The 23,991-nt window shown below is 34.5% G+C and overlaps 3 protein-coding genes across 6 annotated transcripts in view; all 3 read left to right on the top strand.

Annotated features, from left to right (window-relative positions):
- Positions 1–3,078: 3,078 nt before the first annotated feature.
- Positions 3,079–3,802, top strand: LOC113079034 (thymosin beta-b). 2 transcript variants are annotated; one of them, XM_026252158.1, is made up of 4 exons: positions 3,079–3,166; positions 3,259–3,375; positions 3,496–3,568; positions 3,648–3,802. In XM_026252158.1, the coding sequence occupies exons 2-3, from the start codon at positions 3,276–3,278 to the stop codon at positions 3,525–3,527; spliced, it is 132 nt and encodes a 43-aa protein (XP_026107943.1). In that variant the 5' UTR covers positions 3,079–3,166; positions 3,259–3,275; the 3' UTR covers positions 3,528–3,568; positions 3,648–3,802. The 2 variants fall into 2 exon arrangements, with proteins under 2 accessions (XP_026107943.1, XP_026107352.1); XM_026251567.1 differs by having other exon boundaries at positions 3,496–3,802.
- Positions 3,803–5,457: 1,655 nt separating this feature from the next.
- On the top strand, positions 5,458–15,092 carry LOC113107312 (phosphoglucomutase-2-like). Its single transcript, XM_026269736.1, has 13 exons — positions 5,458–5,651; positions 7,430–7,597; positions 8,037–8,228; positions 9,624–9,707; positions 9,796–9,989; positions 11,113–11,302; positions 11,417–11,514; positions 11,591–11,774; positions 11,868–11,961; positions 12,599–12,728; positions 12,826–13,015; positions 13,111–13,244; positions 14,262–15,092. The coding sequence occupies exons 1-13, from the start codon at positions 5,577–5,579 to the stop codon at positions 14,362–14,364; spliced, it is 1,836 nt and encodes a 611-aa protein (XP_026125521.1). The 5' UTR covers positions 5,458–5,576; the 3' UTR covers positions 14,365–15,092.
- A 1,989-nt stretch (positions 15,093–17,081) lies between these two features.
- LOC113107282 (TBC1 domain family member 1-like) overlaps positions 17,082–23,991 on the top strand; it is a 48,812-nt gene continuing 41,902 nt past the window's right edge. Inside the window, exons 1-3 of one of the 3 annotated variants that reach the window (XM_026269681.1) lie at positions 17,082–17,311; positions 18,660–18,963; positions 20,057–20,293. In XM_026269681.1, coding sequence (XP_026125466.1) covers positions 18,682–18,963; positions 20,057–20,293 — 519 coding nt within the window. In that variant the 5' untranslated portion in view covers positions 17,082–17,311; positions 18,660–18,681. Of the gene's footprint in view, positions 17,312–18,659; positions 18,964–20,056; positions 20,294–22,633; positions 22,815–23,991 lie in introns of those variants that run through there. The other 2 variants (XM_026269690.1, XM_026269698.1) reach the window with 2 other exon arrangements.

The following is a 23,991-nucleotide window of genomic DNA, read 5'->3' as shown; positions in this document are numbered from 1 at the left end:
GAAGACATTTATATCACACATTACAGACTTTAAAGTCCTTCCAATCAAAACAAACTCATTTAGATGTGTTTACTTCCAGTTTAATGACATAGAATACATAAAATATTTGTACAAATATTATAGACTCCATACGTTTAAATTGTAGGGTAAATAGAAATAAATAGAGCACAAATTGCATTTACAGAGACAACCGATATCATCCAAAGTGCACCTTGGCCCTTCGCCATCGTCAGCTGAGGTCTGTGGTATCACCTTCTTAAAATCCCTATATATATTTGGGACTGATTCAAAAGAAGCTTTGAGTGCATGAGAAACACAAACCAAACATGACCAAATCATTGCTTATGTCATTGAAATGAACTGTTATAGCTTCATGGGCACTAAAAGCATGAAGAATTCTGGCTCAGATGGGATGATTCTGTTACCACATGAAAGCTACGGAGACCACACACACCAAACTGACTCTTGTGTTTATTGGTTTCCAGATGAATAATCAATGTTTGGACTGGAACTGAAGTCTTCATATGCTTACTGGAGTCTACAGCTTTTGGCTACACCAAAGCTAACTCAGCAAAACTATATTTAAAGTTGGTGGTAAAAATAAAAATAAAATACATTCCCACCCTTGTAATGAAATACATAGTGACCTGAATACTTAGTGGTTAAGAGACCACAATACAGTCAGTTTAAAAAAGAGGATACTGGGAATGTTTCAGAATGTATCAGAGCATACCTTGTCTCTCTCACCACTCGCTTCTCATGTGTGTGATAATTCAATCTTGAATCAAATTCATAAATCTGGATCATTCATTCAGTCAGATGAAGAATTAAAGAGACAGTTCAACTAAAAATGAAAATTCTGTATGACTTTCTTTCTTCTACTTTTGGGGAACATCCTGGCCATTCTTTTCAGTACAGTTAAAGTGAATTGAGGCTCCAAAATCAAACATATTATTCACTAAATATTCCCTTTTTATAAGCACTCATTAAAAAAAAAAACATCTGATTTATGAATTCATTGTTCTTTTAAGTCTGATTTGTCAATGAATCAGTGGATCCAGGTCACAAAAACTAGCTGAATGGTTTGTGAAGCAATCTGAACCATATTAAGTGTTAAACAAGATCCTAAGCAGCACAACAGTTTTCAACATTGATTATAATAAGAAGTGTTTCTTAGCATATTAAAATCATTTCTGAATGATCACGTGACACTGAAGACTGGAGTATCCGGCTGCTGGAAATGTAGCTTTGACCACAGGAATAAAGTACATTCTAAAATATATTCAAATGAGTATTTGAAATTGCAATAATATTTCACTATATTTCAGTTTTTACTATATTTTTGACCAAATAAATGCAACCTTAGTGAGCACAAGAGATGTCTTTAAAAAACATTTAAAAAATCTTGCTCACCTTTCAAAGGTTATGCATCACGTTTATTGTTTTGATATATTGCTAAAATGATCAAATCAAACATTTCCCTTTCCCTGTGTTTTCAGTTAGCCTTGATGAAGAAATAAAAACCGAATTTACATTTTTTTTTGTCAGCTATCCATTTAATAATTGCACTTTAAGTAAGCATGTGTTTTTTTTTTTAATGCTGTATGTTTAGCAGCATAAACAGAGCGAGGAAGACTCATTCTCCACTCTTTTCTTTCGGAGTAGTGTATGCTTTTGTTATTCTCATCTCAATCAGAGCGTTTTCAGTAAAAGCTCATATGATTCCCCATGGGAAAATAGATCTCTAGAAGTTCAAATGCACACCCCAAAACAGACGGCTCACCTTCCCGTTCCTCTCTCTGAAAAGGTTTGTCAGTATCACCCTGCAGGACTGAAACTCCCCTCCAATCTGTGCCTGTGCGTGAGACTTGACTGCATTTAGAGGGTAAAACACCCCCCTGAGACCCACTCCCAGAAGCCCTCCACATACAAGATTATTAACCAAATGCTCTGCCTTTGTCTCGGCTTTGGGGAGCAGTTCCTTAACTGTTTCACGCAAACTGAAGGAAAAAGCATTGCTTGGGCAACTTCTGAGTAGGATCAGAACAAGGCCATCAAAATAAATTTAATTGAGAAGCAAACTCAACACATTAAAAAATTATCAAAATTTAGTTTTGGTTCCCTTGGAAAAAAACCCAATAGCATTTTACATTGGCTTTTGGATAATTGCAGAAAAGTGTGACTGACAAAAGTTTATTATGATGACTAAAAAACATATAAGAATCATAATCATAAATAAGTTTTGAAGCCAGAAGTAAAAAAAAGCATGACTTCAAAGTCACTAATCTTTTGACAACTCTTTCGGTCTTTATTTAAAGAACATTTCCCTGGAAGTTTTAGTAAGAATCATTTGCAAGAGCGTGATTATAAACACAACAAGGCTGAAAAAAGCAGAATAGTGAGTTTTCCTGAAGAATTTTTATGTCATCAACAACCAATGCAGTCCTATTAAGCTGTATTAAATATAAGCTTTAAAAAAAAATCAATTGGAATATTACTATTTTAAGCAGCATATTAGTAGTTTGTTAGTATGCTACACTGTCGGTAAAAAATAGTCTAATATATGAAGGAATTTTCCATATAGATTTTTCACAGGTTATTTTTTTTTTTTACCTGCATTTTAAATTACGCATTGTATTTTATTTTATTTTTTCAGTTACAACGGATAATGGACAAAGGATAAAGTCCTGGAAAATTACTACTTTTTATTTTTTATTTTTCTAAATCAACTAATTGGATTACAAAGCGCTTGGTTTTAGCTCACATGACAACAGCACAACAATAAGCTAAAGATCATTGTAGATTAAAAAATACAATTATACATTTTTACGTTTTAGCCTTCATTTTTTTTAAGTCAGACAATAAATAAATCAAATGCATTCACAGTAGTCTAAATTCCAGATATTATTTTAATCAAGATTTAATTATTCTTTTGGGGAAATCACACAGGTGTCATGACTGGGAAAACACACTGTCAAGCAATTGACCAATTAACCAATGAAAATGCAGGAACAGAATGGTCAACAACTTGCACCTGCACTTGTAATTAAATTGTTCCTTGGTTAGCGTTTAGACAGCATTGTTTAGATAAGTGATAAGATATATAATCGCCAGTTGAGCAATTTTACTCTGTCTTCTGTATTTTGTGTTGTTCTTCTGCAGTAAAGTGAGCTGATTTGTGCAGTGCTTCGTTCTGTGGCTCTTATAGCATCATATTTGTCTTTAATATCTTTGTTTATCCAATTTATTTTCCCTCAGAAAGCTGAAGTGAAGCAATGGCTGACAAACCAGATATCAGCGAGGTCTCTCAGTTTGACAAGACCAAGCTGAAGAAGACCGAGACACAAGAGAAGAACACCCTTCCCACTAAAGAGAGTAAGTTTGAGTTTTACACCCGCACTTCCCTTTAAAACCTTGAATGATGTTTTTTGTTATTAGCAGCTTCATGTGTGGGGTGTTTTTTTTTTTTTCTTGTTCCCCTTCCCCTGTTTCAAGCTATCGAACAGGAGAAGCAGTGTGAGGCGTAAACGATCTTCACCGAGGGCAAGCTGTGGAGAGCTGTGAGATGGCAAGTCACTTCACTAAGAGGGATTCTCCCGACCACCAGACACTGACCCTAACCTGAAGTGGGGTGTTTGCCCTCACAGTTTAACTTCTGTAGAAGACCTTTCTGAAGGATGACTGACTTGATCCGTGTTAGTGACGAGATGGATTACTCTGCACTGAGGCGAACTCTTGTCAATCTAAATGAAAATGTGTTATATTTGCCCTCATCTTTAGTGAAATAAACCTTTCAGATGAATCTGTGGCTTTTTTATTTTTTTTATAATTACCCTACCATTCGATACTAGTTGATCTGCCCTGGCTACTGATTCTGTTCTTGTCTTGCTGAAGGTGGGGTTTCAGTTGTGGGAGGAACAAATCTGAAGTGTTCCACTTATTTGTAGCACTTGCCCAGTGCTTGCTTTATCACAGACACAATGGATTGGCTGTAACATGGCCAAATAAACACTTTATGTAATTTTTCCAACACTTTATATTTTGCATAAAAGCTAGTGAAAGGTTTCAGTCTTTCTCTGCTCATATGGGGACCACTAACCATTCTAGTAAATGAATACAACACCTTTTGCAGGTTAAAATGGACAAACGGTGTGTGTCGCATTAAATTCATGTGTTCTGTTTAAAGAGTCTTGGCCCCATGTGCCTTCCGTAGATCTGTCTATCTAACTACTATCGATCATGATTCTTCTAAATGCTTTCTTCAGTCATTTTTGTATGTGCCACAAGAGTTTTTATGTTAAAAAGGTTTGGGGCACATAATAATGAATTCTTAAGCAAGGCTTAATTCACAAATATATTCCATAAAAAAGAGCAACTAGATAGCAAAACCTAGAGGCAATAGCCTTGTGATAAACTAATATCCCTTGCAAAGCTGAAATTGGACTTAATATACTTTTCTCAAAACAGTTAATGAAAAGTCTGCAAATAATATCATTCAATGTTGACCACAAGTCTGTGTATATATATTTTAGCATTCTTTGCATTCCTCACAATGTCTTAAAAATTCCAAATATTTTTAGTCTCCATTGAAACATCACATTAACTTAAGGTTTATTGTAAATAATTTTAATTTTTAATCGGTATATCAGAAAATGCAGAATATAGATAATGAAATACATTGTTATATATTTATATAGAATGTGAAAATTAACATATTCCTTAAACTTTTCTTGTAGTGAAATAAAATGTAATTTTTATAAAATCTTTTTACATTGTATGAGTAAAAAAACAAATTGATGAATGAATTCTGTTCTGATTGTTATACTCTTTCAGTCATTGTAGAGTCAGTAATCTGCAACAGATATTTAAAGTCTACAATCTGAAGTCTCTTACAAATACTAATTATATACAGATAAAATCAATTTGCAGCACATCATTTTAATGTTTCTTCTCACACTGAAGTGACCTCAGTGCCACTAATAACAGGAGTTTGGCGCCCTCTACTGTATGAAATAATATAAAAAGGTGCAGTTTGGGATCCCAATTATAGTAGGGATAATTTGTACATGAACGAGCTTTTTTATGTTCATTTAATACCTACTCTACTGCTTTATATATATATATATATATATATATATATATATATATATATATATATATATATATATATATATATATATATATATATATTTTTTTTTTTAGGAACGTTTAGGAACACAGAAATATCTTAAATAATATAAAAAAATGTATAGCTTTTTTTTTTTTACACAAAATGTTAAATATAGAATTTAAATTAGAATTATAAAAGTTAAAATTACACAGGCCAAATAAAAGGCCAAAGCTTTTCCCGAAACTACAAATGCTCCATCAATGAGCTGCTGCGCAATGGAATGGGCCAATCATGTGCCCCGCCCCTTTCAGGAAAACACCCCGCCCACTCTTTCATTCACTGGACGTGCTACATACATACAGTCGAACAGGAACATTCACGGATCACACTGTCATTCAATTCATGCATAGCGACCGTCTCATTTGTTTATCGGTTGAATTACGGTTTACTTCCGAGTTCGATCAACATGGAGAACGGCCTGGAAAGCACAGGAGACAGTCGTCTGGACCAGGCTGTCACGCAGTGGCTGCAGTATGACAAGGTAAGACCAAACACATGTGTGAGATTAAATGTGTGAGATCTGACATCTCTAGTGCTTCAGCTGTAAAGCTTGCTTGAAGCATTAATTTTAAGTGACTCGTTGACTGACAGGAACACCCTGTTATGATCAACTAAAGTCGAAGTAATCCTGCTTCCAGGAAGCGTTCTTAACTAACTTACAGGAGATACTCAACACAATGCCAGCTGAACTTCTATTCAGTCAGATCCTTACTGATCTGCCGTTATTTAAAATCTACTTTTGCTCTGAGATTAATCAGCTCTGCCTAAATGTTTCTCCTAAAATCCTTTTAGCTCTATTCTCTCATTTGTCTCACAACTTTACAATTAAAAATACCATTCAAATGTTTGAGGTCGGTAAGATTTTACTGTTTTAGAGAAGTCTTTTCTGTTTACCAAGGCAGATTTATTTGATCAAATAAGCAGTAAAAACAGTAATATTATTACAATATAAAAATAATTTTTCATTTTGAATATATTGTAAAATCGAATTTATTCCTGTGACGCAAAGCTGGATTTTCAGCATCATTACTCTAGTCTTGAGTGTCATATTATTCTAATATACTGATTTGATGCTTGAAAGATTTCTTATTATTATAAATCCTGAAAAATATGATATTTTTTTCGGGATTCTTTGATGAATAGAAGTTCACAAGAACAAAATTTATTTGAAATCTAAATCTTTTGTATAAAATGTATTTACTGTCACTTTTGATCACATTTTATATGTGTCCTCGCAGAATAAAAGTGTTTACAAGAGAGTAGATTTCAAATTGGTGATTTGGTTTGGGTCTTTCATATTACAAACTTTTGCAGATCTTGGTAAATTTGAGCAGGTCACAGATCACTGGGTTCTTTTCCTTAGTAGAAAACTCTGAGAAGCTGGAGGAGATTTAAGAGTAAGCCTTAATTTAACCTCAAGAAAAACAATTGAGATGATAAATCATCAGGAGTGTTTCTGATTTTTAAAAATTTTTATTTGCTACAAACACATAACCTGCCTGAACTCACAGCGAAGAGCATTATGCTTTAAAAACAAAGACACGTACAAACAGGCGCAAACGGTTTGTAGACTGTCCCAGTTACACTGAAACCGTTAAATAGCATGTAAATCAGTGTAAATGAACAGCTCCATACAAGTTATTACAATGCATATTTGTGTAGTGCCATTACAGTAATTGGAGTCTTGTGCTTAACTGGGTCACATGAGTTAATGGTTTTACGCAGAAGTGGAAGGTAATTGATTAAGCAGAATTGGATATTCAGATGATTTCAACCTTTTTTACAGTGTAATAAAAATGTAACTGCTGCTGGTTAATTTTTTTTTTTTTTTTTTTTTGTTAAACTGTATTTTGGCTGTGTATTCATCAAAATGATTGCATTGGCCCATGTGCTGCTCAGAAAGGACATCATAAAATGCAGTGCTTCACTTGCATCCTCACATGGTCTCACTTATCATGAAAGTGAAAGCATATTGTCCTCACTGATGGACAGAAAGACGTGTATATATTTATACACACACACACACACACACACACACACACAACACTAATCCGAATCATCAGGACAAAGTGTCTGGAGACATAGAGGCTCCTTTCTCCCCCCAACTCTTACTTTTATGAAAACTTTTAAATAACAAAACTGACCTAATTTACTTTTTTTTTTTAAATACACATTCCTGGTCTTATTGTGATTTTTCCGAGTGCACGTTATTTGACATTTTTTTTGGTAAATCTAGAATAGTTTTGTGTGTGTTTCCAGAATCCAAAGACGGCCGCTGCGGTGCGGACTATGGTTAAGGACAGAGCCGTGTCAGAGCTGCAGAAGTGTTTTGGGGCCCGTATGGAGTTCGGCACAGCGGGACTGAGGGCCGTCATGGGACCGGGAGTGTCCTGCATGAATGACCTCACCATCATACAGACCACACAGGTGACATACTGTAAATTCATTCTCTGACAGTAGATGGCGCTTAAAGAAAATCAAAAATACATAGTAATCAGCGCTGGGTAGATGACTTACTGAACTGTAGTCCGTTACTGATTACACGATGAAAACTAGAGTTCATAGTGTAATCTATGTTACTTTTATTAGGTAATGTAATCGGACTTCTTTTTAGATCGCACCAAGATTCATCTTTGTGTGAACAGGCCTTAAAGGGAAACTCCACTTATTTACTCACCTTCACGCCGTCCCAGATGTATAGCACTTTCTTTCTTATTTTGAACACAAACAGAGATTTTTAAGCAAAATCATAATCATCGTTCCAAAAGCTATTTGTCACACTGTCGGTTTTCACAATGTCACAGTACATTTTGTGTTAAGTGAGGATATTGATTGAGATTTATTTCTCTCTTTTTGCTTCTGGTAGGGTTTCTGTGTGTACCTGGAGCAGTGTTTTAGAGATCTGAAGCAGAGAGGGGTGGTGATCGGGTTTGATGCTCGCGCTCACCCTCCTAGTGGTGGAAGCAGTAAAAGATTCGCCTGTCTTGCTGCTTCGGTCTTGATCAGCCGAGGCGTCCCGGTCCACCTCTTCAGTGACATCACACCCACTCCATACGTGGTTCGTATGAACCTTCTGTAGTCATGGCGAGAAAGTTCAGGCGTATTACTAATTCTGATATGCTATTATTGATATTGTATTGATATATGATATTACTGTGATGGTACATATATTTAGGAAATATCTATGGAGCATATTCAGAAATATTAAATTGTAACATTGTACAGTTTTTTGGTTTATTATTTAGAAGTGCTGTTCATTGTGGTTAGAGGTTTGTCATCTTTTTGCAATTTTGCTACGTCCAGCTTCAAAGAACTAATCACAAACCAACAACCAAACGCATGAGAAAGAAGAGAGAGAGACACAATTGCACAGGAGCACATTGTGAGATTGTTGCATAAGAGACTAGAATCGTTCATGAAGATTCTTCACCATTCATCAACTTTTCTGTTCCCATGAATACATGGACATGCTCTCACTCATTCTCCTATCACTCTCTCAGCCTTTCCCTGTGAGCCCTCAAACAGCTTTCTGTTTTACCTCTAGCCCAAAAACTGTTATTTAAAATGAAGTATTTGTCCAAAAAACATTTATTTAAAAAGTCAAAAATGTCATGTTTCTTGGAATTTGAGCGGAAAAATGTTATGCCATCCACATAACTTGACATATTCTTTATCTCTCCAAATCTGTAACTTAGTGGCCCAGTGGTATTTAAATGTCTTTTTCCCATTTTTTTAGCCAAGCATTGGTCTGGGTGCAAATAATTTTTTTTTTTGCATTGTTAGAGAGCTGCCACAGCATGATCATATGCACCTTTCATGCTCCGTGCATGTTTGCTCTACTTTTTATGTAGTTCTCTTTTTTTTTTCAAGTTTTATTGTTAACATGAAAATATCATACGAAACAAAGGTTACAGATTTATACAAATACTGCATGTAAAGCCAGAATGTATACAGTGACTGAAATTAACAGAGATAGACCGCAAATTAAATAAGTAGAGAGAAAAGAAACATACACACACACACACACACAAAAAAAACATTAATAATAATAATAATAAAATGTTTTCAAATGTTTGGGGTTGGTAAGATATTTTTTTTAAAGAAATGAATTAATATTTTAATTAACCAATTAAATTGATGCATTAAATTAATCAAAAGTGACAGTAAAGACTTTTACTTGTTACAAACTTCTGTTTCAAATAACACTGTTCTTTTGAAATGTCCATTTATCAAATGTATCCTAGTATCCGCTTAATAAATAAATGAAATAAATTGGACAGTTAAGTTTGATTTTACACGCGTTCTGTGTCATATATTACTGTTAACTGAAATATTTACTTCCTTTGTAAGAGACATCTTTCCAAAAACCATAAAAATTACTTACCGAGCCCAACATTTTGTGTAAATGTAAAAGTAAAAAAAAAGCCTCTTCTCTTCCCTTCTCTTCTTTTAGCCTTTTACTGTATCACATCTAGGACTGTGTGCTGGTGTCATGGTAACAGCCTCCCATAATCCCAAACAAGACAATGGATACAAGGTATCATCCATCCCTAAATAATATGTTTGATATGAATGAAATATAGACTTAAAGATATGACCTGTTTTTCATTGTGTGTGTGTTTAAGGTGTACTGGGCAAACGGAGCTCAGATCATTCCTCCCCATGATACAGGCATCGCCGCAGCGATAGAACAGAACCTTGAGCCGTGGCCTAAATCATGGGACACTGATGGAGCTCTTCAGAGTTCCCTTCTCACTGACCCATACCAGGACATACACAGAGAATACTGCCAAACCATACAACAGCACTGCTTTCACAGGTACTCACGCAGATCTGTCTACAGAACAGAACAGATACGACGCTTTAAAGATTCCAAGATCAGTTTAATCAGTGATCTGTGAGCTGTCATCCAGCGGATACCTTTATATTTACCTTGTGTGTGTGTGTGTGTGTGTGTGTGTGTGTGTGTGTGTGTGTGTGTGTGTGTGTATATATATATATATATACAGTACAGACCAAAAGTTTGGAAACATTACTATTTTTAATGTTTTTGAAAGAAGTTTCTTCTCATCAAGCCTGCAATTATTTGATCAAAAATACAGAAAAAACTGTAATATTGTTAAATATTATTACAACTTAAAATAATAGTTTTCTATTTGTATATACTTTAAAAAAATTATTTATTCCTGTGATGCAAAGCTGAATTTTCAGCATCATTACTCCAGCCTTCAGTGTCACATGTAACATCAGTCGATCACATGATCCTTTAGAAATCATTCTAATATTCTGATTTATTATGAGTGTTGGAAACAGTTCTGCTGTCTAATATATTTGATGAATAAAATATATTGTTGTCTAATATATTCAATTTTATCAATAGAACACATCCTTGCTGAATAAAAGTATTGATTTTATAAAAAAAAAAGAAAGAAAAAAAAATTACTGACCCCAAATTACTGACCAGTAGTGTATATTGTTATTACAAAATATTTATATTTTAAAAACATAGCTTCTTTTTTTTCTTTTCTTTCACTTTTTATTCATCAAAGTATCATAAAAAAGTATCACATCTTCTGAAAAAATATGAAGCAGCAGAACTGTTTCCAACTTTGAAAATGAATCATCATATTAGAATGATTTCTAAAGGATCATGTGATAATGATCCTAAAAATTCAGCTTTGCATCACATAAATAAATGATCGTTTAAAGTATAATAATTTTAAAAACAATTATTTTAAATTGTAATAATATATCACAATATTAAAAAATGTTCTGTATTTTTGATCAAATAAATGCAGGCTTGATGAGCAGAAGAATCTTCTTTCAAAAACATTAAATATAGTAATGTTTCCAAACTTTTGGTCTGTGTATACAGTATATATATATATATATATACTTTATAGTCTTTTTTTCATTTTTTCGTTCGTCTTGTGTTTTCACAGGGAGCTGAATAAGAGTTCAAAGGTGAAGGTTGTCCATACGTCAGTTCATGGAGTGGGCCATATTTTTGTCCAGGCTGCTTTTAAGGCCTTTGACCTTCACCCTCCTTATGCTGTGGAAGAGCAGAAGGATCCTGACCCAGAGTTCCCTACTGTCAAATACCCCAACCCTGAGGAAGGAGAAGGAGTCTTGGTATAATACACTGACACACATACACACACACACACACACACACACACAAACAAAAAAAATATTTTGCTCTTATTATGCAATGCCAGATGCAGTAAGCTGTGTTTGTGTATGTAGACGCTGTCCTTCGCGCTGGCAGATAAAGAGGGAGCAACTGTTATTCTGGCAAATGACCCTGACGCTGACCGACTGGCTATTGCAGAGAAGCAGGAGAGGTCAGTGTTGTTTGGCATTCTGTGTGGATTTTCATTCAGTGTGTCACTTTATGAATAGCAATAATTCTTCCTGCAGTGGTCAGTGGAGGGTGTTCTCTGGGAATGAGTTGGGTGCTTTGCTCGGATGGTGGATTTTCCAATGCTGGAAGCAGCAGAAAGAAGATGGAAAAGCCTTCATTAAGGATGTCTACATGCTATCCAGCACCGTCTCCTCAAAAATCCTCCGTGCCATCGCTGTGAAAGAGGGCTTCCACTTTGAAGTACATATGCTTCTAATAATAAAAATGAAAAAAGCAAGTGATTAGTCATTCTTGATGTTTTACGGACTGTCTCTCTGCATGACTCTTTTGCAGGAAACTCTAACAGGCTTTAAATGGATGGGAAACCGGGCCAAAGAGCTGATGGAGCAGGGAAAGACTGTTCTGTTTGCCTTTGAAGAAGCTATTGGTACTCTGACATCCACACCACTAAAGATTCATGTGCATCTGTGTGTCGTTCTGTCAGGATGAGTAACCCACTGATCCTGGGTTCAAACCACAGACCCTAGTGACGTGTTTGTCAACCAGGGGGCCAATGGATCGCTTCAAATATTCTAATGAATAGTATTTGTAATAAAATAATCTAACTTGACATACAACATACAAAAAAAAATGTAAGAAAATAGAACTACACAGAAGAGCTGTTGTACATCTTTCACTCAGCGGTGGTTTATAACGAGTCAAGTAGACCGATGACTCATTCACGAATGAATCAACCGTTTGAGTGAATCAGTTGATTGACTGACTGAATGACTCCCTCATAAACTCACAGTTGGTGCGTCCAAAATACTCTGAGTAGGCACTACAATTGAGTTTTTAATTGACATTTAATAGCTTTTCAGCCCTAATACATATCATTATGATTTAATGAATATTTATGCATCACAATATCAATTCATACAATGCCAAGCCAGATCGTAGTATAAGAACCCGAATATAAATCGAACCATCCTCTGTATGAAATGGTTCTCTCTCACTATTCTAGAAAACAGTTGTGCAGACCTGAGAAGCTTTAATGTTGTTCTTTGGTTGCTTTGTTGTTGTAGGTTACATGTGTTCTCCTGCAGTTTTGGACAAAGATGGCGTAAGTGCGGCTGCCATTGCTGGCGAGTTTGTCTCTTACCTGGCTTCCAAAAATAGAACTCTGTCCCATCAACTCCGATCCATTTATGAGGAGTATGTGTCACAAAAACTTTGCCATTGACCTCTCTAATCATTTGTGTACTGTATCTTCCTGTTAATCACTATTTTCACGTTGGCTCGTTGTTTTCAGGTATGGTTACCACATTTCCAAGAACTCCTACTTCATCTGTCATGACCAAGACACAATTAAACGTTTGTTTGAGCGTCTTCGGAACTATGACTGGGAGCATTCGTATCCTAAAGAGTGCGGGGGCTTTGCCATCACAGCAGTGAGAGATCTTACCACAGGCTTTGACAGCGACCAGCCAGACAACAAGGCTGTGCGTAGCTCATCATGATTAGAAGTATTGTGATAGTTGATCTTCTGTAAAGTTTTCTTACCCAATATCTGTGAGCCTGTTTCTGTTCCTCACAGGTTTTGCCCACCAGTAAAAGCAGTCAGATGATTACCTTCACCTTTGCTAACGGGGGCGTGGCTACAATGAGGACCAGCGGCACAGAGCCTAAAATCAAATACTACACTGAGCTCTGTGCTGCACCAGGAAACAGGTGTTCAGACGGCTTCATTATTACATACAATTATTGTTGTAGTTATTTTTAAAAGTTTTTTAATTTTATTATTATTTAATTAATCAAAATGAACAATCCAATAAATTTTACTATTGCAATAATATTTTTACATTTGGTAATAATAATAATAATAATAATAATAATAATAATAATAATAATAATAATATAGTAATATAATAGTACATATAATAATAGTAATATATAATATAGTCATATAATTACTATGAATGTTATAATATATATAGAATATATTATCATTTTATTATTATTATTATTATTATTAATATTCAATTTGACTATTCAATAATATATCACATCTAATTGTATACTACTTTAGCCATAATATAATTTATGTTGATATATATATATAGTATATACTGTGTAACATTTGTATTTGTGTGTGTGTGTATGTTTTTTTAATACAATGTAATAGTATAGTTGCAATAGTAATATTTCTTTGGTTTGTTTAGTTTATAAAAAAAAAGGAAAATACTAAAATACAAATATGTTTTATAATAATTTATTAGATATAATTATGTATAACTTTAGTATTTTATTTTATGTAATCAATTAGTGTTGTTTAAAAAAATGTATATTCATATTGAATGGGGGGGATTTTTGTTTTTGTTTTAGCTGATCATGTGCTTGAGTAAAAAAACAAATTGTATAATAACGGATATAAAAATATATTCTGTATATGTCATATAACAGTATTACATGGTAAAAAAAATTCCAACAGTGGCCTTCTATGCTGTTGCCACATAAAGCATATTTATTTTATTAAGGTATCGGGTCATCAGGGTTTTCTGTACATACAGAAAATTGAGCATATTGTGCGCACAGTACGATACAATAATAATAAGAGCAGTATTGTAGTTTGATCATCATGACCATAGAGCCTTAATCATGGTCTTGGCATTTGCTAAAATTTTAGTATCGGTGCATAAATTGCTCATAATCGTGTAAAAACAAGCTTTTTATCTTCCTCTTCTCTAGTGATGTTAACCAACTGAAAACTGAATTGGATAACTTGGTTGATGCCATCGTGGAACACTTCTACCAACCTGAGAAAAACAACCTGACTCCTCGACCAGAGTGAGAGACCGTATCGCTCAGGATTACAAGGATCTGATCTATTTCTGCTATTAGTCTTAACCTGCCACACATAACCATTCTCATATCATCTATAAACTTGCTCTTGTTTCAGGAAGTGTAGATCAAATCTGGTGCCACATGAACATGCCAATTGCCTTTTTCCTTTTTCACCTCTGTTTTGTAATCTACAATGTTATCGAATGAAATATATATTATATGAGAGACCTTTTCATTTGCCTTATTGAACAACAGTAGGGAACTCTGAATGTGCTAACAAAGAAAGTGAAATTGAATTAATATAAAGGTTATTCATTTCAGCAGATTAATTAGTTGAGTTGATTGACAGAAATGATGCAATTTCAATTCAATTTCAAACCGAATAACCTCAGAAATCAAAAAGCCAGCTTATGTCAATTAATAATAATTTAAAAGAAATTAAAGGGACCTGACAGCCTTACCGTGGAACAAAGTGAGTTTTAGTTTTCCACATTCACATGATTCCGTTGCATCTTTATTCAGTTATCTCCGTTCAGTAACTCTTTGACTACATGTAATTTGTTTGTAAATGTTTATTCGATTTTGAATGCCAGCCTCAACCAGCTAGTTAGATAATTCATTCAGAATGTCATTTTTTTGTATAAAGTGATTTAATACCTTTCAGGTGCTCTTGAGTATAATACTTTTCTCACAGTGCTGTTTTTGCATCTTTATTTTGCATCAATAAACAGTAAGTGGTAACCAAAAGTGTGTCTTTCATCTATGTGGAAGTGTGTGTAGAAGTAAAAAACTAATATACCAAATGACACATATAAATACATGTTATTTGAACATTCATTGCCCTTGGTCTGATGGGTTCCTTAAATTGTGTTTTCATGAAGTATGAGAGCTAAACTGGACTATAAAAAAGGAAGTTGCATGTAGTATCTGTTTACAGCCAGCAGAGGGTATAGGTGATCGCAAAACTTATATTTTATTTTTAACTTGTTAAATTCATGGTTATGATTTATTTGCATGACTATCTGTTTTAATGTTTTTTTTATACAGCTTTTCAGCATCCTCAGTGATTTTTTTAAATTTTATACTCGTTTAAAAATTATGCTTGGAAAATGTCAGCATTATTTTTATATATTTGACAAAGTAATATTTTATTAATAAATGATATTAATGAAAAGAAGAAAAAGCAAGTGCCTAATCATTTTCATTGAGTAAATTGTTTCTTACAATAATTGTTGTATTTTATATGCACATGTATCATTTGGCTGCGTCCCGGGTTCCCAGAGGAACCCACTTGTTCTTTGACCAGTTCATTAAAACGGCTGACCTTCTGGACACTGGAACTCTCATTAAGAGCAGAATTCCAAAGGAGTGCAACATTATAGAGGATCAGACCATCAAATAGAAAGGGATAAGAGCATCAGAGATGATGGTCGCACAAAGTTCTCCTGAACTCACTATGATTAAGTTTTGTGACAACAATACAGTGATCATGGCATCGTCTGCCTTCAGCAATGAGCCTCAGGACACGTACTGTAAGTGGTCTAAGAAAGACAAAAAGTATGTCTAGGTGTCCAGTGGCAATTGCTGAGTACAACATCAACATGTACGGCGTGGACATATTGCTAAGATGCTAAGAATCTACAGCAATCAGAAGTACATCAAAGTTCCAACATATATACACTACACTAACAATGATGGGGTAGTTTCAATCTGAATTCTTCTGTTGACTTTGGTTTTATTTGGGAATTACTTGTTGTCATTATGTTTCAGTTTCTGATGTCTACTGTAGAATATATATATATATATATATATATATATATATATATATATATATATATATATATATATATATATATATATAAACATACATACATATATATACACATATCTATTTAGACCCATTATTTTTTGTTCAGTGATAGTCTATATTTGTTTTTTTTATTAGTCTATAAATCCAATATAATTATTTTAAACTTTTCAGTTATAAGCAATCACGGTCACTCTACACCTCTTTATATATAGTCTTGCACAGCTGTGACTGTACTGTGTGTGTGTGTGTGTGTGTGTGTGTGTGTGTGTGTGTGTGTGTGTGTGTGTGTGTGTGGAGCTCGCGCTAACCCGAGGACATCAACTGTGTCACAAATGAAGCCCAGAAGCTGCTTGTGAGCGCGCACTGGGGTACGACACATTATTATTTTGGGTAACACTTTGACCTTGCAGTCTCTGTGCCTACTATTAAATGCAATAACGGTTAAGAATATAATATTACACATTAGCTAGCTCCTTTGACGGTGTACAGTAACATGGAACTATACATTTTTGATAATCTCGCGCACTGTCTACAAAATGTCAAGAAAATTCACCAAAAAAGACAATTCTGACATATTTGCTCACCCTGTTCACTATTCACTTAAAACATAAAAATATGCTTTGAAAATGAATGGTGACATCAGTTTGAACACTTCCTTTCGAGTTCCTCAGAAGAAAGAAAGTCACAAGGGAAACAGCATGAGTAATAGTGACCGTTTTCTTCTTCTTCTTTTTAAACTAAGACTGTAAACTGTGGTGAAGCTTATCAAAAAAAAAAAAAAAAAAAAAACTTCGCAGCTTTAACATGTGAAGTGGATTTTGAAAAGCACACCCGGACTAAAAAAAGATTAGTTCTCATTCGTTTCCTGTTGATGCTGTAAGACTCTCTCTCCGTGATCTGCACAGAACAGCATCATCAGAAGTTCATTCAAGCGTCAGAGCTGAAGACTTCCTCAATCACAGGCTCACTGCTCACACTACTCCGTGTTATTGCTATGGGTGCGACAGATACTGTGATTAATCGACTACTTTGGATCAAAGGCAGCTTGAAAACCAGGTTCCGAAGGGCCAGTTTAGTCTGCGTTGTCAAAAACTAACGGGACTGTTATTCAAGCACTTCCTCAAGGCGGTGCATTGTGTGTAAGGTAAGTGAAAGTTAAAAATCGTCTTCTATGCTAAAGCTCATTGATTGTATATAGAAATGTCTACTTTAAAATGACCTGTTTATAACAAAATATGACCTTGCCATCTGTCCTTAAAATCTTGATATGTAGTGTGTTATTTTTAGATGACCTGGTTTGCTGGTAGGCTTCTGTATGACTCCATGACCCCCCTCTCTTGTATCTTTATGTTGACTTCTTGCCATCAGATAAACTTTCTGTTGTTTCTTATTAGTTTGGCTATTTATACTCACTGTTGTTGGCTCCAGTGGATTTGTGCACATGGGGAACGTCTCAGATCAGTGCAAGAGGGCAATATCTCCCAATGCTTCAAAACCAGATTTACAATGTGACCTTGACATGATCTTATCTTATAACTCTTATTTTTATGCCTTTATGTAGTTATTAGTGAAGTCCTTTGGGTGCCTCCCAATATAATGCATCCATTGGCATTATAAAAAAGAGCAATTGTTAGTTCTGTCTGCTTTGATCCTTAAAAATGACTTTTTAATGGTGTAACAATGCAGTTCTAGTTATATTAGCCTATTTAATTTAGATGATACCACGTGAAGTACATGTTGTTATTGTCATATATTCTTGGACAAATAAAAAAAAGTTTAAATAAAACAAAATATTATTAAATGGAAAAACTTTAAAAAGTGGAATGTAACAGACAAGTTGTCATGACAAATGTAAATAATTTCAATTAGAATTTTAAAACTAAAACTTAAATATTAAAAATAATGTAGAAATATAAAAAATAACCCATAAAAGGACAAAAGTACTGTACATAACAAAAGTACTTAAACTAAAATTAAGATGAAACTTAAAATTATTCAAAAGCCAATTAAAAATATTGTATTATAAAATAACCGTGGTCTTTAGCCTACTTGACTTTTTATTGATTTATTTTTGATTTGGTGATAATCTTTGTATTTTTAAAATATTATTAAAATATTATCTTTTTATTTAAAAATATAATCTTGTGTCTCATCTAATGCACATTTAAAGATTAAATAAGCAATAATAAATGCTTGAATGATTTTAATTCTGTTACTTTCTGTTAATTAAATGATATTCAGTATTATTGTACAAACAGTAAGACTACTTTTTCCCAGTCTTGTAATTTATAAAGAGACTCATATGGGAAGTTTTCTTTGCCTGTGTCCTTCTGTAACATTCGCAGGGACTTGCAGAATAAGCTGTTTTAATCCTCTGCAAATGGCAAAGTTGAAGTGGTACGCAAAGGGTTTGTCATAGATAGTGAAGTGTGTTAGACCCTACATGTATCTGCACATGCATGTTTAATGTTGGTGTTTTTTGTCTTTTGAAGGTTACACATAGTTCCTCATTTTATGATTAAGAGCATGGAGGGCATTTGTTTTGAGGTCAAACCCAGAGATGACCCAATCAAAGCTCACCCTCTCTGTGTACAATCACTTCCTGGATCAGAAGATAAGAGCAAGAAAGAGGAAGGGGAAGAGGAGATTCAGTACAAGCTAACTCTTGTAGGATCTTTGGCCATCCATCCACAGACCACCATGGCGATGCTCCCCTGGGTTGTGGCTGAGATACGGAGGCCCCGGTCGGGGGAAAAGAACAGAAACCTTGAATTAAACGGTGCTCAATCTCCAGAGGTCAGTTTTTAAATGCGATATTAAAAATCTATGTTAAAAAAAGCATGCACACACAAACATGTTTGTTTTTGTGAAAAGTGGGGACATCCCATAGGCGTAATGGTTTTTATACAGTACAAACTGTATATTCTATGGCCCTTCCCCAACCCTACACCTAAACCTAACCCTCACAGGAAACTTTGTGCATTTTTACTTTCTCAAAAAACCTAATTCTGTATGATTTATAAGCGTTTTGAAAAATGGGGACATGGGTTATGTCCTCATAAGTCACCCTCTCCTTGTAATACCTGTGTCATACCCATGTCATTATACACAGTTGAGTCCTGATGTGTCACAAAAACAAGAGCACACACACACACACACAGACACACAGACACACAGACACACACACACACACACACACACACACACAAAACAAAAACAACAATGTAAAGCCTATATGCAAATGTACTGTAAAGATACACTACTGTTTAAAAGTTGGGGTATGTTAGTCTGTTATGTCTTTGAAAGAAGTATCTTATGCACACAATTAAAAATACAGTAAAGACAATAATATTGAGAAATATTTTTTTCATATTGCATTTTAATACTTTTTCAAATATTATTTATTGACGCAAAGCTGAATTTTCTGCATCATTACTTTAGTCTTCAGTGTCACATTATCAGAAATCAATTTAAATCACGCTGATTTGATGCTCAAGAAACATTTCTGATTATTATAATGTTGAAAACAGTTGTGCTGCTTAATATTTTCTTCGAAACAATGATATATATTTTTTTCAAGATTCTTAGCAAGTTGAAAAGAATATTTATGTTAAACCGAAAACATAACAGATGTCTCAACTCAGTTTTGATCTATTAATGCATCCATGCTGAATAAAAGTATATATATAAATTCTTACTGACCACAACATTTTCATAAAGAAAGTATACAAAGAAGTATTATTTGGAAAATATACTATGGTACATATTATTGACTATTTTGTTGTACTATATTATGTACATATGACACTTCACATCATGACACTTTTTGGTGCTTTTCTTTTTTGGTACTTCTTAACTTTGATTTTTTTTCTCTCTCTGATGCTCCAAGGTTCGAGATCAGCCTGTGGTGCTGAAGATCTCTTCCAGTAAAGTGTGCTGCGTTCTGGAGACAGCAGGCCCGGGGAAGCCATGGGACCCATTGCAACACATGGTTCTGTTTGATCACAAGCCTCATCGTATCACCAAACTCATTCACAACAGCCAAGAGCCCAGCTATTTTGGCTGTCTGCTCAGAGAGGAGATAAAAGCATCCTGCTATGTATTCCGCTGCCAGGACCACATGAAGGTAAGGGGACATTTTTTGATTAGCATCATTTGATTGATTAATAAAGAATACAAATATTAAAAAAGGTAAATGCAATCTCAAATTACGTTTTTCTAACAATGCTGAGTTTATATCTCATATTTCTGACCTTTTTTGTTTTTGTTTACATCTTGCAATTTTGGCTTTTTGTCTCAGAAATCTGAATTCACATCTTGTATTTCAGATTTTTTTTGCACATGTCGGGGTAAAAAGTCAAAATTGCGGGATGTCAATTCGCAATTGCAAGGTATAATCTAGAATTTCTGAGATTCCCAAATAAATCCCAACTGCAAGATTAAAAACTCGCAATCCTTGGGAAAAACAGCCTGAATTCTGTGACGTAACCTCACAACTGTGAGATAAAAAGGTCATAATTACCTTTTTTAGATTTGTATTCTGTGGCGGAAACTTCCACACCAAGCCTTGCCACTATAACAATGAATTAGCATTGGTAGATTTGAGATTATTGTGTTCATGGGTGTTAGAACTGTTAGAGGTTTACCACAGGTGTTATTCTCACATATGACTTTGAAGTGAATCTCGTTTAATGAGGGAAAGCTCAGATGTTCAAATGCCATCCCTTCCTCCTCATGGGTGTGTGTGCATCTGTGCATGCATGAGTTTTGTGCAATAAGACACAGCACCATAACAGCATGAAGACAATCAGAGAGAACAACCAGAATGAGTGGTGTCCATGCAAAACATTTCACCAACAATGCTAGAGTGTTGCAGGTAGATGCCAGCCATTGCTATGCAGTTGCTAAAGTGTTTAGAGGGTTGCTAAGTGGCTTCTTATTATTAAGGGATAGTTTAACATTAAAGTATAAGCAATAATAATTGTGATTCTTGTCTTAACAAACACCAGTAATCATAAAGGTTAATTAATGAAAGAGAGCAATATTCATGTCAAGTTTAATAAACGTGGCTATCAATTACCATAGAAGTTATAAAAAGAAGTTTATGTGTGTGTGGGTTTACAAGAGTTTGACCTTTGACTCCAGCTTCACATGACATCTATGGCAGATTCACATGACTTCTGCTATCTGTACTAAAGCTAAACCCCAGTACAGATCTAAATAGTGTTTTTGAAATAAGAGAACAAAAGGATGTCTTTATTGCAGTGGTAGACTATGGTGGTTTATTACAGTGGAGATTAGAATGTTCATTGATATCAGCTCGTGATGATGGAGTGTCTGAGATACAAGTTGTGAAGCTTCCTGCATTTAGGCAGGATGTAGATCTAAGTTGTCATGGTAACTGTTTCCTGTGTCAGTGAGCCAGCCACAATGTGTCGACGGACTCCTGGTGATTCTTTATCGTCGTGGTTAACAGAAATAGAGACAGACAGGTGTTTGTGTCACTGTCTTTTAACCACCCTCCACTTTCCAAAATCAGTTTATGCATGCATATCTCAATGTCTGAGATGTAGACTTCACATGCTCTGTTATTTTTTTTAAATAAAAAAAAACTATTGTTGAATGGAATCTTCATTTATCCATAAATGATCAACTTCCATGTTTGCTTTGCATCCAATTTAACCATAATTCAAAGAGACATAATTCTGCATCTTTCAGTTTAGCATACCAAATGCATATGACAGCATAAGATTTGATATATTTTGAAATATTTTGTTGAAAATGATAGATATTTTTGCTTTCATTAAAGCAAATGACATAAATACTAAGATATTAAAAAAAAATTATATTTAGTATACAAAAACGAATGTAAATTTTTTAGGCGTATAATTTGAAATGAAAAAGTATTACATTCGAGAAAATGTTTCTATGGTCCATCAGTTTATACATTGTTTTAATTTACATTTTGTAATTATAAATATTTTATTAAATAGAAAAAAATGCTAATTTCTACAATCGGTCAGTTTATACTGTTATTTGTAACAAAAAAATAAATAAAAAGCTATATGTTCCTACAGTTTGTCAGTTTATACAGTGTCATAATTGATAATTTGGGATGAAAAATGTTCTATAAAATAGAAAAAAATTGTCAAGTGACTGTAAATCCTATCTGCCACCAGGTGGTGGTCAAATCCTGATCTTAGAAAAACATTTATTATGCAGAGAGTGAATAATTATTTCAGCCAACAACCATTAATATTATTATTTATAAATAATCTTAACCCTAGTCTAAACATGACTGAAAAGGTTTTATTTATATTGCAACTAGTTACTATTATTGCAACTCCCTTCCAATGGGATCTAAATGAAACTTATTTTGTAAGCTTACAATTGAACACTTTCCACCAAACACAAGATAGTTGTTAGACAGGTTTGTATTCCCGTGGATGTGATATGATCTGATCCTCCAGTGTAATTTTCTCTCATCATGTGAATGTTGCCGTCACATCCCACCCAGTTAACTTACACACACCACAAACTCGCAGAAGTTTGACTGTCTCCATGAGCTCTGGATGGCTGAAGCGAGGAAAGCGCGCTTTCACATCTTTCATTTACTGCGGAGGGATGTGAAAAGCGAGCAGGAGCGCGTGAGTAACTTACCTTTATAACGTTTGTTTGGAATTTACGCTGGAATTTTACGTGTGTTAGCATGCGTAGCTACTCGGTTAGCCGCTAATACGAGTTTAGCGAACATAAAAAATTATAATTATTCCGTTGTTATTTCATTTAATTATTTATTTTTCCCTCCTGTGAAGAGCGAAAAACTAATTGTTTATATTACTTCTTATAAAGTATATGTAACGTTAGATAATTCACTTTTTCTTTGTGAAGTTGCCTTTATGGATCTGTTTTAACATTCTAGGCTGCCTATCTAGACAGCATTTTTGGGCATCGATTCAAATGTTCATAATGACTACAATGCTGTCTAGGTAGGCAGCTCGCTGTGTTTTAGAGACATTTATAGTCTGTCAGATTTCTAATAAGGTATTACTTCGAATATTATGGTTAAGGTCAAACAGTAGTATTGTACATAACGTTTCTGGTCTACATTAATCAAAGTAACTTAACTTGATGGTGGTTATTTGATACAGTCATTTATCTTCATGTAGGAAGGGATCAAGCTTATCGAAAGCTGATTTTTGGAGTTGAGATGGTTTAAAAAGTGCATCATGTGTCAGTCATCAAATTCAATGTAATGTATCAAACATGTTGAGATGAAAAGGGTGGTGCAGTCTGTATAAGTGTGCTCTTTCAAACAGCAGTCTGTTCAGAGACTAATGACACTCGGAGCATTGTGGAGTGAGACTGATGCAGTGTCAGATGTGTTGTGTGAGAGGAAGGAACGTCAAGAACAAGATGGGGAAGTGTACACGAGGGATGTCAATCATTTACATAGACTATAAAAGCTGTTTTTGCACATGAATGAAGGAGGGCAGTGAATATAATTAGTCATTCATTCCTAGCCTGTCATATTGTGTTTTGTGTTCAGTTTTGTAGTGGTCATCTGACCGTCTGGTTTCTGTAACTTTGTGGATGTGTTGTGCTCAGTGTAGTTCAGTAGTCCCATCAGGTTTTCCTGTGGTGTTTTGTGTGTTTGGCTGCCACAGATTCTTCAGTAGTAAACCATTCATTTCTAGCTGTGTGTCACAGATGGTCATGTGTCCCACTCTCAGTTCCACTTCATGTGACCAATGCTCCCTCCTTCTTTTAAAAAGTTCCTAAACTGGTGTGTGTATGCAGAACTTAAAAACCTGTAGTTTTGTA

Source organism: Carassius auratus, chromosome 1, assembly GCF_003368295.1.
Source record: "Carassius auratus strain Wakin chromosome 1, ASM336829v1, whole genome shotgun sequence".
Lineage (NCBI taxonomy): Eukaryota > Metazoa > Chordata > Actinopteri > Cypriniformes > Cyprinidae > Carassius > Carassius auratus.
This window is presented reverse-complemented; position numbering and strand designations above follow the sequence as displayed.

Coding starts and splice junctions, on each gene's coding strand:
- LOC113079034 (XM_026252158.1), top strand. CDS start 3,276: ATGGCTGACAAACCAGATATCAGCGAGGTCTCTCAGTTTGACAAGACC. Junction 3,376..3,495: donor CACCCTTCCCACTAAAGAGA/GTAAGTTTGAGT, acceptor CCCTGTTTCAAG/CTATCGAACAGGAGAAGCAG.
- LOC113107312 (XM_026269736.1), top strand. CDS start 5,577: ATGGAGAACGGCCTGGAAAGCACAGGAGACAGTCGTCTGGACCAGGCT. Junction 7,598..8,036: donor CCATCATACAGACCACACAG/GTGACATACTGT, acceptor TGCTTCTGGTAG/GGTTTCTGTGTGTACCTGGA. Junction 11,775..11,867: donor AAGAGGGCTTCCACTTTGAA/GTACATATGCTT, acceptor ACTCTTTTGCAG/GAAACTCTAACAGGCTTTAA.